The sequence below is a fragment of the Akebia trifoliata genome, chromosome 4 (genome assembly GCF_017979445.1).
Source record: "Akebia trifoliata isolate Shusen 1 chromosome 4, ASM1797944v1, whole genome shotgun sequence".
NCBI classification, from domain to species: Eukaryota; Viridiplantae; Streptophyta; class Magnoliopsida; order Ranunculales; family Lardizabalaceae; genus Akebia; species Akebia trifoliata.
Window position 1 is genome coordinate 36,800,927 of NC_141378.1, and position 14,308 is coordinate 36,815,234.

The 14,308-nt window shown below is 37.0% G+C and overlaps 1 protein-coding gene across 2 annotated transcripts in view; it reads left to right on the top strand.

Moving 5' to 3' along the window:
- LOC147404834 (2-oxoglutarate (2OG) and Fe(II)-dependent oxygenase superfamily protein) overlaps positions 1-11,293 on the top strand; it is a 33,442-nt gene extending 22,149 nt beyond the window's left edge. For both annotated transcript variants that reach the window (XM_086440925.1, XM_086440927.1), the window contains 7 exons: positions 7,961-8,019; positions 8,162-8,327; positions 8,434-8,453; positions 8,896-8,942; positions 10,696-10,776; positions 10,852-10,941; positions 11,021-11,293. In XM_086440925.1, the coding sequence (XP_086297051.1) occupies positions 7,961-8,019; positions 8,162-8,327; positions 8,434-8,453; positions 8,896-8,942; positions 10,696-10,776; positions 10,852-10,941; positions 11,021-11,149 (592 nt within the window). In that variant the 3' untranslated portion in view covers positions 11,150-11,293. The remainder of the gene's footprint in view (positions 1-7,960; positions 8,020-8,161; positions 8,328-8,433; positions 8,454-8,895; positions 8,943-10,695; positions 10,777-10,851; positions 10,942-11,020) is intronic.
- Positions 11,294-14,308: the final 3,015 nt, after the last annotated feature.

A 14,308-nucleotide genomic window follows, 5' to 3' on the forward strand; every position in this document is an offset into this window, starting at 1 on the left:
TCATTGGTATGCTTTGGATGGCAATTTGGTGAAAAGAATAATTCAAAAGATACTATTTTATTATTTGGATGGTAATTTGGTAAAAAAAATAATTCAAAAGACACTTTTGCAAGTTTTGAGACATTCTAAAACCTAAGCCAAAATATGCATCAGTTCTAGCATATTCCATTTTTGAGATGACATTTAGCACATTCGTTGGAAAGGTGTTTGGGATCTCGTGCCAAATTTTGGAATTTCCACCCCTTTTTCACATACCATTGGAGTTGCTCTAAGGTGTCCTAATCTATCATGCAATGTGGAAAAAAGAGAATGAATCCCACTTCTATATGCAAGACGGAAAAACCTTAATTAAACCTAAGTTTTGCTACTAAAGTTGATGTAGAACTATGCAAACTAACGTAATATGGTAAATCTAAGATAAAAAATAAATTAATATGAGCAATTGAAATGATAAAATAAAGCTCAATCAAGCACAAACCAAGTAAAGGCAATTAAAAGTTGTTCGAGGCCTAATCACAATCCTACAATTTGTTTTTGATAAGCAAAAGTGGAACTTTATTAATGTGGCCGAGATGACCAACAAGCTAAGTACAACAAAAGAAAAACAACTCAGATGGGATCTAGAGAACAAACCCAATCCCACCTAACCAAGAAATCCTCAAAGAAGGCTCCCCTAAATTCCTTTAAGACTTTATACCAAAAACAAATAAAGACCCAAGCAAGACAACCTAACATCATAGGCCACGTTCTCCTTCTCATCAAAGACCCGTTGATTCCTTTCCTTCCAAATACCCAACGACACAATGAAGGGGAGAATAGACCACAAAAACTCGTTGGCCCTACTGACAATCCTACAATATTAAACACTTTAAATGGTGAATGATGAATTTGATGGTAGTTAGGACTTCCACTAGTCTTGGGTTCAACTAACATTTAGAATTTCCTCAAACCTTTCAAGGATTTAAAAATAAATAAAAAATCTAGGCCCAATTGGTTTCTCAAAGTAATCTATATAGGGATTGTTTGAGTAACTAGGGTTATAGCTAGAGTTGGGGGGTTAGGGTTAGGATTATGTTGGGTCATAGGGGGCAAAATAGGGATCGACTAGGGTGTAGGGAATTGGCGTAATGTTCTATTGGGGTGTTTATGAACCAGGGGCGGTTTGGTTGAGGTGTAGGTTGCTGGGAAAGGTTTGGCTGAAGTGTAACAAGGTGTAGAATGTATAATAGGTTCAATTGGGTAGGGATGGGTAAAAGAGGGATCAAGGTAGTTCTAGGGGTAGATTTGGTTTCAACAACTTTGATAGGCACTGGAGCTGATAATAAACTAAGGGAACACAGATAGTAGCAGAAAATTGGATGAGAGAATTTATATTTAATCTCTGAATAGGTACAGACTAGCCAAGCATTCGAGAGGCTTGAAACTTTCCAATTGCGCTCCATACAAAATAAAACTTCCTGTGCTCCCCTCAAACCAACTCCTCTCCCTATATTTTCCTCACCACCTAGCCATAACAGAAAATCCTAACAGAATTATTATTCCATAACAGACCCCACTATCTAATCATTATTCCATAACATACCCTATTCTCTAATCATTACTTACACTTCAACTATCGTGTAGAATCTCGGAATTACCCCTGTGCCTAGAATAAGTGAAATGCACCTGTGGCCTAACATTATCTCCCGCCCAAGCATTCACCTTGTCCTCAAGGTGAAAGTCAGGAAATTGTTGTTGAATCAATTGAAAATCCTCCCAAGTTGCCTCATACTCAAGCAAAGACTTCCATTGCAGCAACACTTCAACTTCTCCTAGCTGGCTTTGAGCTTTAGGACGTACTCTCAACAATACTTCCGGTTCCTCCACAAGTTCAAGCTCAGGAGTCAATTGAGGTGGTAATATTGGTGAGGAGGAAGAGATCCCACGTGCTGGCCTCAACTGAGAAACATGGAAAACAGAGTGAATCGTTGCTGTCTGAGGAAGCTCGAATTTGTAGGCCACCTTACCGATGCATTGAAGGACTTTGAAAGGGTTGTAGTAACGAGCAACTAGTTTCTCATACTTATGTTGAGCGAGGGAACGCTGCCGGTATGGTCTCAATTTCAAGAAAACTAAGTCACCTTCATTGAACTCTTCATGGCGACGCTTGATATTAGCTTGCAACTTCATCCGCTGCTGAGCTAGAAGCAATTGCATTCTCAAATCATCCAGAATAGCGTCACAATCTTCCAACAACTGATCCACCAAGTACATCGAAGCAGCTCCTCGCTCATAACGAATAAGAGGAGGTGGATCTCAACCATAAAGAGCACGAAAAGGAGTACAACGAGTAGAGGAGTGAAAAGAAGTGTTGTACCAATACTCTGCCCATGCCAACCAACGAGCCCAGCTACTAGGCTTTTCAGAAGAAAAATAGCGCAAATAAGTCTCAAGGCATCGATTGACAACCTCTGTTTGCCCATCGAATTGAGGATGATAGGCAGTGCTTCGTTTTAAAGTAGTTCCCTGCAGCTTAAACAACTCACTCCAAAAATGACTCGAAGAACACTCTATTCCGATCAAAAATAATTGATTGAGGAATACCATGAAGCCTCACAATCTCGTGAACAAAGATGCCAGCAACTGATATCGCAGTGAAAGGATGTTTCAAGCCAATAAAATGAGCATACTTACTTAGTCTATCCACCACTATTAAGATAGTATCCCAGTCCTCGGAACGGGGCAGCTCCTCAATAAAATCAAGAGTGACCTCATCCCATACTTGTGTTGGAAGTGGAATAGGTTGCAGTAACCTAGCAGGAGTTGTGGCCAGGTGCTTGTGCTGTTGGCAAACTATGCATTCTCGCACGAATCTGGCTACATCCTTGCACATGCCTATCCAATATAACTCAGCTGCAAGACGCTGATAAGTTTTTGTTTCTCCCGAATGCCCCCCAACTCGGGAGGTATGAAACTCTCCAATTAGAGTAGAAATGAGCTTAGAGGATCGCGGAATAATGAGTCGATTCTTATAAAACAAGATCCCTTGTTCCACTGTAAACCTAACATGAGATTGAGTACTCGAAGTGATATCATCCCTTCATTTCTTTAGAAAAGTATCCTCAGCCTATTCGACCTTTAAAGAATCCCAATGCTTCCACTGTGGAACTGCCAAGGTTGAACATTCCACTTGATTTGACATGCGAGAGAGTGCATCCACTACCCGATTACTTGCCCCACTATGGTATTGAATATCGAAATCGTACCCTATGAGTTTAGTAATCCATTTTTGATACTCAACTCCAACAATTCGCTGCTCCAATAGAAACTTCAAACACTGCTGATTTGTCTGCACAATGAAACGCCTTCCAAGCAAATAAGGTCGCCATTTCATCACTGCAAACACTATTGCCATTAATTCCTTCTCATATATGGACTTCAAGCGAGCTCGGGGATCTAGAACTTGGCTGTAATAAGCCACTGGCTGCTGTCCCTGGGTAAGGACAGCCCCTAACCCAAACCCAGAAGCATCCGTCTCGATAATGAAAGACTTTGTGAAATCGGGCATTGCCAAAACAGGGACTGAGGACATAGCACGCTTAAGCTCTTCACAAGCTGCTGCAGCTTCCAAGTTTCACTCAAACTTATCTTTTTTAAGCTGATCAGTCAATGACAACGCAATTCGAGCATACCCAGCCACAAACTTTCGATAGTACCTTGTCAAACCTAAAAATCCCCTTAATGCCTTCAAGTTAGTGGGCGTTGGCTAAGAAATCATAGCTTGGATTTTGCTTGGATCAGCCGCTACCCCCTGCTCGGAAATTATATGACCTAAATAAGCCACTTGAGTTCTACCAAACTCACATTTCTTTCTGTTGTCATAGAGACTATTGGCTTGTAAGACTTCCAAAACTTGTGCTAAATGCTGTTGATGGGACTCCTCTGACGGGCTGTAAATCAGAATGTCGTCAAAGAACACAGCGGGGGCATTCGTAAGACTAAAGGGCATGACAAGGAACTCGTAATGTCCATCATGAGCTCGAAAAGCCGTTTTATGAATATCCTGGTTGTTGACCCTGATTGGTGGTAATCAGACTTCAAGTCTAACTTAGAAATTTTTTTCGCACCGTGTAACTCATCAAGGAGTTCATCAATAACAGGAATTGGATACTTATCTGGTACTGTGGCCTTATTTAAAGCCCTATAATCCACACAAAAACGCCAGGAACTATCCTTCTTCTTAAGAAGCAGAACCGGGCTCGAAAAAGGGCTATTACTGACTTGAATTATTCCAGCAGCAAGCATTTCCTTGATTAATCTTTTAATCTCATCTTTCTGGGTGTGCGGATAGCGATATGGTCAAACACTAATCGGTTGGTTGCCCTCTTTGAGCACAATGGAGTGTTCATGTCCCCTATTAGGAGGTAATCTCAAAGGCATGTAAAAAACAACTTCATAATCTACCACGACTTGGTGTAGAAACGGCGGCACCTCAGGACTCTCTTCACCTAGACCCTCCAATTGATTAAGCTCCACCAAAATTCCAGCTCCCTTGTGTTTAATGGTTCACACCATAGCCTTCAAAGAAACCAGAGTTTTCCCAAGGGAAGGATCCCCACGCAGAGTGACAGTCTTACTACCAAGCCTAAATTTCATCACTTGTGTCTTCCAATCTATATGAGTCATTCCCAACGTCTCAAGCCACTGAATTCCTAGGATTACATCAGAACTCCCCAACCCAAGGGGCAAGAATTCTTCCACAATATCAATCCCCTGCAGATGAAGAGTTACCCCTCTGCATATGCCTTTACTGCGTACCGTAGTTCCAGTTCCCATGGTCATTCCATAAACCTCAGTTTTAACAACAGGTAACTATATTCTATTAACCAAATCTAAGGAAATAAAGTTATGAATTGCACCTGGGTCAATCAAGACCACCACCTCCTGTTCACCGATCATTCCCTTCAGTTTCATTGTCTTGAGTAGTTAAGCCCACCACCGAATTGAGCGAAACTTCTACTACTTGATTAAGTTCGATCGTCTCCAGTTCGGCCACTGCTTCTTCCGATTTGTTAGCCTCCCCCAACTCTCCTTCATCGACATCGTGGGTAAGGACATTCAATTCCTTTTTCTTGCAACGATGCTCAGGCACCCATTTTTCATCACACCGATAACACAGCCCCTTTTTCTCGTTTCTTCTGTAGCTTTGAATCAGTGAGCCTTCGCACCTCTCCAGAAGATTTGGCTGTATAATAATTTGCCCCAAAAATTGGTTGAGAAGCTTCAGGATAAGAGCTTGAGCTTCGCGTTGACCATCCTGCCCGATTAAGCCCTTTAGCTGGTTTGTGGGCCTTGGTCACCCACAACTTCTCTTCTATCTTCTGGGCTAAGTCCATGGCCCGGCCCAAGTTACTGGGTTCCAAGATCCGAACCTCTACCCTGATATTTGGTTTCAACCCATTGATGAAGTTTTCCTAGGCTACTTCATCAGAGACATTCTCCAGCGGCGCCGACAGCTTGATAAATTTTCGGCGATACTCCTACACGCTGCCTTCTTGAACAAGAGCCAACCACTGTTCATGGAGTAAGCCGGTTTGAGTTGATCGGAATTGCTTTAAGAGAAAGATCTTCATCTCTTCCCAAAGAACAATGTTACGTTTCTTATTTTCCCATTGATACCACAGTAGAGCATCTCCATCAAACGCCACGATTGCCGCCTTAATTTTCTCTTCATTTGTAAACCGATTGAGGCGAAATATCACTCCGCCTTCAAAATCCATCCATCTGGATTCGAACCATCAAACAATGGCATCACAAGTTTCCGGAATCGGACTCATGGCGAAATCCGTTTCCGAGCCGTATCTTCTTGCAATTTGATGAATTGTTCGAATCGTTTGTTCATATTCTGCAATTCCTCCTTCAATGTGCCAATTGCCCGTTGAACTTCTTCTTGCACAGCACCAACCACTTCCTCCATAGAATCCATCCGCTGAGCAACGTTTTGGGCTGTCATGTCCCAGGTACGTTTGCTCTAATACCAATTTGATAGGCACTAGAGCTGATAATAACCTAAGGGAACACATATAGTAGCAGAAAATTGGATGAGAGAATTTATATTTAATCTCTGAATAGGTACAGACTAGCCAAGCATTCGAGAGGCTTGGAAACTCTCCAATTGCGCTCAATATAAAATAAAACTTCTTGTGCCCCCCTCAAACCAACTCCTCTCCCTATATTTTCCTCACCACCTAGCCATAACAGAAAATCCTAACATAATTATTATTCCATAACAGACTCCACTCTCTACCATGACAGAAAATCCTAACAAAATTATTATTCCATAACAGACCCCATTATCTAATCATTATTCCATAACAAACCCCATTCTCTAATCATTACTTACGTCAATTGTCGTGTAGAATCCCGGAATTACCCTTGCACCTAGAATAAGTGAAACGCACCTGTGGCTTAACAAGTTTTCTAGGATTTTAAGAAGGTTAACCTAGATCTAGGGCTGTAATTTGAGGTTTAACTCGTAAACAAAGATGGGGAAGAATATAAAAAAGATTTGTGAAAATGAGATCTTATTGTAGAAGGGGTAGAACATTTATCTCCTAGGTAGGATTTCACCCAAAGTTTAAAATCTCATTTCAATGCAATGTTTTACTTAAGAGAAAAACTGGAACAGTCTTGACCAAAATATTCAAAGCATTCAAATCGGAATGTGCTGCTAAAACACTTTGAAATGGCACAAAAATTTGAAGAAATTTTTGTCTTTTTTTTCTCATTCCTGCTCTGAAAGAAATTTTGTACTTACGAAAAAAAAGAACCCTTGGGATCCAGTTTCACAAATTAATCGCCCCTCCAAAAGATTTTTATTTTAATTTCATTCTTGATGCGTAATTAACAAGTATGCTAGTATTATTTTCATGGACAAGCAACAACTTTGCATCATTTCAAAGATTCAAGTACCGTTTCATGTTCAAAATCTTCTAATGACACATATTTAATGCCTTAAGCGTTTTTCAATGCATATTACTTCCTTTTGGGTAGGTTGACAAACTACTGGTTATTTAGTAGACTAAGATGGGTTCTGGATCCAGGTCTCTATTATCAACACCTACAGACTTTACCAACTTAGAAAGTTGACGTTTGCACCTTTAGTGATCCGATTCCCATTTTTTTTTTGGGTTTGACCATAAATGCTTTCACATTGGTTCATGGTTTTTAGGTTGCTACTTCCATGGTTCAAAAGAACCGAATGTATCGGCCAATATGTATCGATATTAGATGAGACTGATACGAAACATTTACTCTAAAACACGGAATGTGTTGGATTGTATGTAACAAATTGGCTGATACATAATCGGTTTTTTATGACCGAAACATTCCTTCGATATGACATTTTATACCTTGGATACTTCATCTTATCTCAAATAAGAAACCAGAAAAAGAAATATGAATTAGTGCACCGCTTGTGTAATTTGAGGAATGATATGAAGATGCATTTTTTCTGACCTTTATAAAGGAAAATGAACTTGTTAACTGCTTGTGTTGTTTGGAACACGAAATGATATGAAATACGATGTTCTCACATTTTCATTTGTGCTTGCAAAGCTCAGTTGCAAGCACACCATGTAATTGATGTGCATACCCCATTAGACACTGGAATTGAGACATAGTAGACAGGATCCTCATCACCACCAAATGAAATTTGTGGCAATGTAAATCCTATCTGCCTCTATTTAGAAAATAATTTCTCTTACCATTAAAAATGCATTTATAATATTAACTTTCCAATCTGGCTTACTTTACTTCTCATCCATTTATTAATTGTTTCAATTTGCATAATAATACATGTCACCGACAGTTGAAATCCATTATGGAGCTTAGAACAAGTTTAGATGCTTAATCTTGGATGTCTATTTGAAGTTGGCTTAGTAGACTTCTATTAAATGGCATGATGATTATTTTTCTGCAGGCCTGATTATCCTTCTAAGTTCAGCTCAGTTATGGAGGAGTATATCAGCCTTCTTACAGGCATGGTTTCCTATTTAGTTGTTCTGTTTTTTATGCTTCGTGTTCGAATATTAAAATTACTTTGCCTCTTAATTATGTACGTCTTGGTGTGTGTTGTATATGTCCCACTTGTAAAATCATTTAGAAATCTTATTAATTACAGATCTTTCAAGGAACATTATGCGGGGAATCGCTTTGGCATTGGGTGGGTCAGCAGATGAATTTGGAGGTGAAAGAGCTGGAGATCCGTTCTGGGTATTTCGTCTAATTGGTTATCCTGTTGTTTCGAATCCCAAAGGCCCAGAGATGCCAGAGAATGACATTGGATGGTAATGCTGCATTGCTGAATTCCCTTTAAAGCATGCATGGACGTCTTCCTTTTTGGTTTCTCAGGGTCTTATAAAAGGTTTTTTTTTTTTTGGTCAACAAATCCAGTGGAGCTCACACAGACTACGGTAAGTTTCTGATTTTCAGTTCTAAGAATAGTATTTTGGTACATCTCATGAAAGTAAACATGACTGAAATCCATGACAATTCTTTTCCATATTGACTAGAAGGTGTCATGTGCAAATGCACATGTATCAAAAGGGTTAATTTGTAATTTAAAATATTGTTTAAAGGGTTTTTTTAGATTTGATAGTAAAAAAAAGGGATATTTTTGTAATTTTCAAAACTAAGCAAAGCGATTCTAGGGTTGTGGGTTGCAAGTTTTGGATTTTTGACTAAAATGAACCTGACTATATTAAATTTAAATATAAAAGTGGGGGCATTTATGGCCACTCAACGACACTTCTACTCCACCTTCTCTCTTTATAATATTAAAGATATAAAAGAAATATCTCAAATGGGCCTGAGATGAGTTAATTAATCTTAATTGCTTGCAATATTGCGTAACAGGTCTTCTGACATTGGTCAATCAGGATGACGAGATTCCGGCACTTCAGGTATATTTAGTTACTTTTTTCCGATTAACAGCATCCATTTAAAATTTCACATGTCTAATGCAATCAGTTTCATTATAATCATCCCAGAAATCAACCTAAGAATTTGTGTACAAATCTTCATAAGCAACTTAGAATCAGTTTTAGCATGTCCCATTCTGAATTTATTGGTCCAGCATACTCTGGTCCATTACCATCATTGTTATATCAGGAATTTCATACTTAAAAATCAACTATTTTCTTTCCATTTGTATAATTTATGTAATATTCTAGATTTTTTTTTTACCAAAGCAAGGAAAGAGTTGTCCTTGTACAATGAGATGTTTCTAACTCCCAAGTATTTCTTTTCTTGTTTTTTATAAATTATAGGTTTATTTACCTCTGATGTACGTAACACTCCCTACTGAAAATCCTAGCTTAGCTTTTGTAATGCCTTAAGCAGTTCCCCACGTTGCATAGTCCCCGTTATCATATTTTGTTACTATACTCATAACGGTATCTCAAGTTGCTCTAATTGAAATTATGGGGTTTTATACATGGGCTCTCTCCTTGTGTCAAGGCTTGTAAACCCTTGTGGAATACAGCCTGGATTTGAAACTTTTAGAAATCTTGGTTCATCAAATTTGAGACTGTTTACTTTGAGAGCTAATTGTGTTTTCCATCTTTCATGGTCCACTTCTTAAGTTTGACTATGTTTTTAGAGTATTGACGTGGTGTTATTTATTAGAGTATTTTAGAAACACTCCCCTGTTAAATTGGTGATATTAGGTTTACACCTTCGCCAAATGCAAGATTAGGTTTCCCCACCCCTTTGATTGTAAGTCAACATTGCTTTTTCTTGATTTAACCGTGACATTTTGATTTTTTCCAAATTTTTGATCTAGTAATTTGAGTACTTGAAGAGCATTTTGAAAAAAAATCAAAATTTCACAGTTAAATCATCAAGAAAACGCAACCTTGACTTAAGGGGGGTAAACCTAATATATCAGCGATTTAACACGGGACTATTTCTAAAGTACCATACTTATTACTAGTAAATTTCTTTCTCTGTTAGTTTTCTTTCATATCACTATCCCACTGATCATGGCACTAATGTTTTACAATGTACATTTCAACATCTAATAAGAAGATATTCGCTACATTTCATTCAATAAAATTAGAGAAATCCACAATATCAGCCCATTTTCTTTCTTGAAGCCTTTGTCTCAGTATCTACTAACTACACTACTTATAGAAGAAGTTTTTATCATCTTTTCTTAATTTCTGTCACTGCAACTGAATCATAACCTGTCGATGAAACCGTCTAAAACAAATTATGCTGTAAAATTTGAAACTGCCTTAACCAAAGCTTAGCTTTCATAAAACAAATCAGAGAGTCAAACTGCTAATGGAGTTGAGCCATCTGAACTAAGGATTTGAGAGCTGCTATTGGCACCCCAACTTTTACTTGTTGCATCCCAATTAAAATTAAAAAAAAAAAAATCAATGGTTGATAAAAAGTAAAAGCTGTTGTGCCAATAGAATCTCTGTCTTCTAGATTTAGGATTTTATATGAGCCAAATCTTAATTGATTGTTTGTATGAGTTATAATGTTTTCTAATGTTGATATTATAATTTGAGCCCAAGTAAAAGTTGGGATGCCAATAGCAGCTCTCATTCTTTTTTCCTCTGATATCTGCAAGTACATTATGAAATTGGTATATGATGATCATTTTACTCAAACAAGTTCAATTTTCAATGAAATTTGTTGTTGAAGGTTCGAAACCGATCTGGTGAGTGGATTTGGGCAGCTCCAATTCCTGGCACATTTGTTTGCAACATTGGTGACATGTTGAAGGTATACTTCTCTTTCAGTCTCATTATACCCAAAATCATATGTAGTTCATCTAATTGAAACTTGGAGGAATTGCAGATTTGGTCCAATGGTTTGTATGAATCAACTTTGCATCAAGTGATCAACAATTCTCCGAAATATCGGGTGTCTGTCGCCTTCTTCTATGAGGTATTATTCTTCTTCTTTCTTCTTTACTCTTTATCTTTGAGTGGAACCTTATGCATGCATGTTTGTGTTGCATGTGTAGCCGAACTTCGATGCTGTTGTACAACCATTTGAATTCTGCAAGCAAAAGACTGGTGGGATTAACAAGTTTGAAAGAGCTGTTTATGGAGAACATTTAGTCCGCAAAGTCACCACCAACTTTGTGATGTAGAAAAATGCTCATGTCTGTGCAGAAACTACTCTAGGTTTTCAACAACAAACTGATGATTGGACCAAAAAAATTCAAATTGGTCTACACATTGTTCAATTAGGTAAATAATTTAATGAAAATTATTAATGTGTTTTTTTAGTATAATTGTTGTTCCTCTGTTAGATCTCAAGGCATGATAAACATTTTGCTGTATAATATAAATAACCAAACAACTGTTTTTGCACGATAAGTATAAACAAATAAGACATACAGATAAAGATTTCTATATCAGAGGAGCATCGATTGTATAAACATCCATTAACTCACCACCACAACCGTTAAATTATTGTGACTTTTGACAGGTGGCGGTAAAGAAGTAGCAAAAATTAGAGTTATTATTGTTCATCGAGTCGTGTTGAAGTAACATTGAAATTGACATCATTTGGGACATTGGTGCGCACAGAACCATAGATGCTTCTCACTCATATCTCTCAATGAAGAGCATCTACGGTTCTATAGACACATCCACGTCAGCAATGTCTCAACGATGTCAATTTCAATGTTACTTCAGCATTTTCCTTGTTCATCAAATAGGCACTGTAAACAGATAAATCATGCAATTTTTATAGATTTCTTTATTTTTAGACAGAAACAAAAGTCTGCTGGATTTTTGCTCTACGGTAGATAAAAATTCCACTATTTATATTCTTTAATGAATTGACCTAAAAGGAAGACTCATTTCAACCCTGTATTTTTCTTATACGTAAGATTTCGAACCCCACCTTGTTTAAAAAAAAAAATACAATTAGCAAATATAGATACTGAGTTTCATTTTCTTCAAATTTTAATTAACAAACATGAATGGGGATTAATTAAATTGCTCCTTCTAAAACTTGACAAGTAATGGTGAGCTTGACAGTAAAAAAAAAGCGGTAAACTCGACAATAAATAAAAAAGCGGTGAGTTCATCTATAATGAGGGATCATTTAGAAAAGAAAAGTTTACTAAATTCCTGCTAAGTTACCATCTAAAATTTAGGGATTATTTAGAAAAAAATCCCTCTGTGAGAGTCTTTTACGCAATTTTTCCTAAAATAATGGGTCTTGTCAATGTGTGTGCCGATGGGCACATGTTAAAGTGCAATAAATACACTTAAGAAATTGGATTTTGTACCAAAAATTCCCTTACGAAAATATATTTTACCAATATAATCTCATATTCCAATTTCCAAAGAGTATTTATTGCACTTTAACGTGTGCTCTTAGGACACATGTTAACAAAACCCTAAAATAATACACTAAAAATAAGTTATTTATTTTAAAAAAAATAAAAAAATAAAAAATTAAGACGACGTTGTGTTACATTGAGAAAAGTGTAATTCAAGATCCAAATTTAAAATGAATATGTAAGTACTATTCAACTTTTGAATTCAATTTACAGAAAAGATTTATTGGAGCATTGGTTAGATTCATCCAAGCATTCAATCAGGAAGACCCTATGTGGATTCTTATTTAGTAACAATACAATAAAAGATCCAATTAAAAACAAGGGGCGTTTTAGGAACGTCACTCTGTAAAATTGGTGATATTAGGCTTACCCCTTTGAAAAATGCAAGATTAGATTTACCCCCCTTGACATTAAGTCAACATTGTATTTTCTTGATGATTTAATAGTGGAATTTTGATATTTTCCAAATTTTGATTACATTAATTAAAAATTTTAAAGAGCAAGAAATTTCACCGTTAAATCATCAAGAAAACGTAACATTGACTTACAATAAGGGGGTAAGTCTAATCTTGCATTTTGCAAGGGGGTACACCTAATATCACCAATTTTCAAGGGGGTGTTTCTAAAATACCCTAAAAGCAAAGATAGTAAAAGTTAAACACATAAAGGGATCAATTAAATTCTTAGAAATCAATCCTTTATTAAATACAGGTAAGGTCAAAGAGAAAACTTCACTTGCTTCCTTTATGAAATAAATAATAATAGAAGAGAATTAAATAGTCATGATTTTCTTTCTTACCCAACTTGATTAATTGTATTCATATTTTCTTTTAAATTAAATTTTGACTTAATGGTTACATCAGAATTAAAAAAAATGGATAGTATATGTCATTTCAAAAATATTCTCCCAATGCCTTTTCTGATGTGGACTGGGTAGGTTGTCCTGATGACCATCGCTCACAAAGTGACTATTGCATTTATTTTGGCTTAAAGCTTAGTTTTTGGAGTTCATGTAAACAAGCTACAGTGTCTCGTTCTAGTGCAGAATCAGAATATCGTGGAATTGCTCGTGCCACAGCTGGAGTCATACCCCTATTCTTTGATGTGATAATCTTGGAGCCACTTATCTCACGGTCACCCAGTGTTTCCTACGTACTAGACATATTGAAATCGACTTCCACTTTATTCGTGAAAATGTTGTATACAAAGGGTTGGATGTTTGTTTCCTTTCTTCTCAAGATCAAACTGCTGATATCATGACAAAGCCACTTAGTCTTTCTCGATTCAACATACGACAAGCTCACTGTCACCAACAAATAGTTGAACTTGAATATTTTAGATATCCTCTTCTTTGAACATTGTAACAAAGTAATTCAAATTTGTAATTTGTTGTTATCCAAAGGACTTTCAAGTCCTTTATATAATTGCAAGTGTCTCCACTGCAGAACATTAACAGTGAGTCTTAATTTAAAGGCTTCAAAGCTTGTGTCTTCTTACTGCCCCTATCAGATTCTATATGTGCACCCTTTTTCTGAGTGCACCTATCTAAAATATAGAACTTGACAAGTGTACCCCAAGTGGAACTTCCGAAATAGAATCGTTTTCTTCATTTTCTTTTGTATTATCCAACGAACTAAGGTAACCATTCCTTTCTTCCGTTCTACGTCTCCCCTCCTCTTATGTAACTAAGGCAACTTTCTTATTCTCTTTTTCGCCTATTCTTTTTCTACTTTATCACTTATTTTCACAATAAATTATGAATGATGGACTTAATCAAACAAGAAATATGTATTTTATGCACTCCAATCCATTTTAAACATGGACATAAAATATAAGCACCACATGACTTGATTTTCGTTTGTGTCCATGGGAACTAGGGATGTACATTCGGGTAAACCCAAATTGGACCGAACCGAATTTTCGGATTTGGTTCGGGTTTAGTTAGAATCAAGA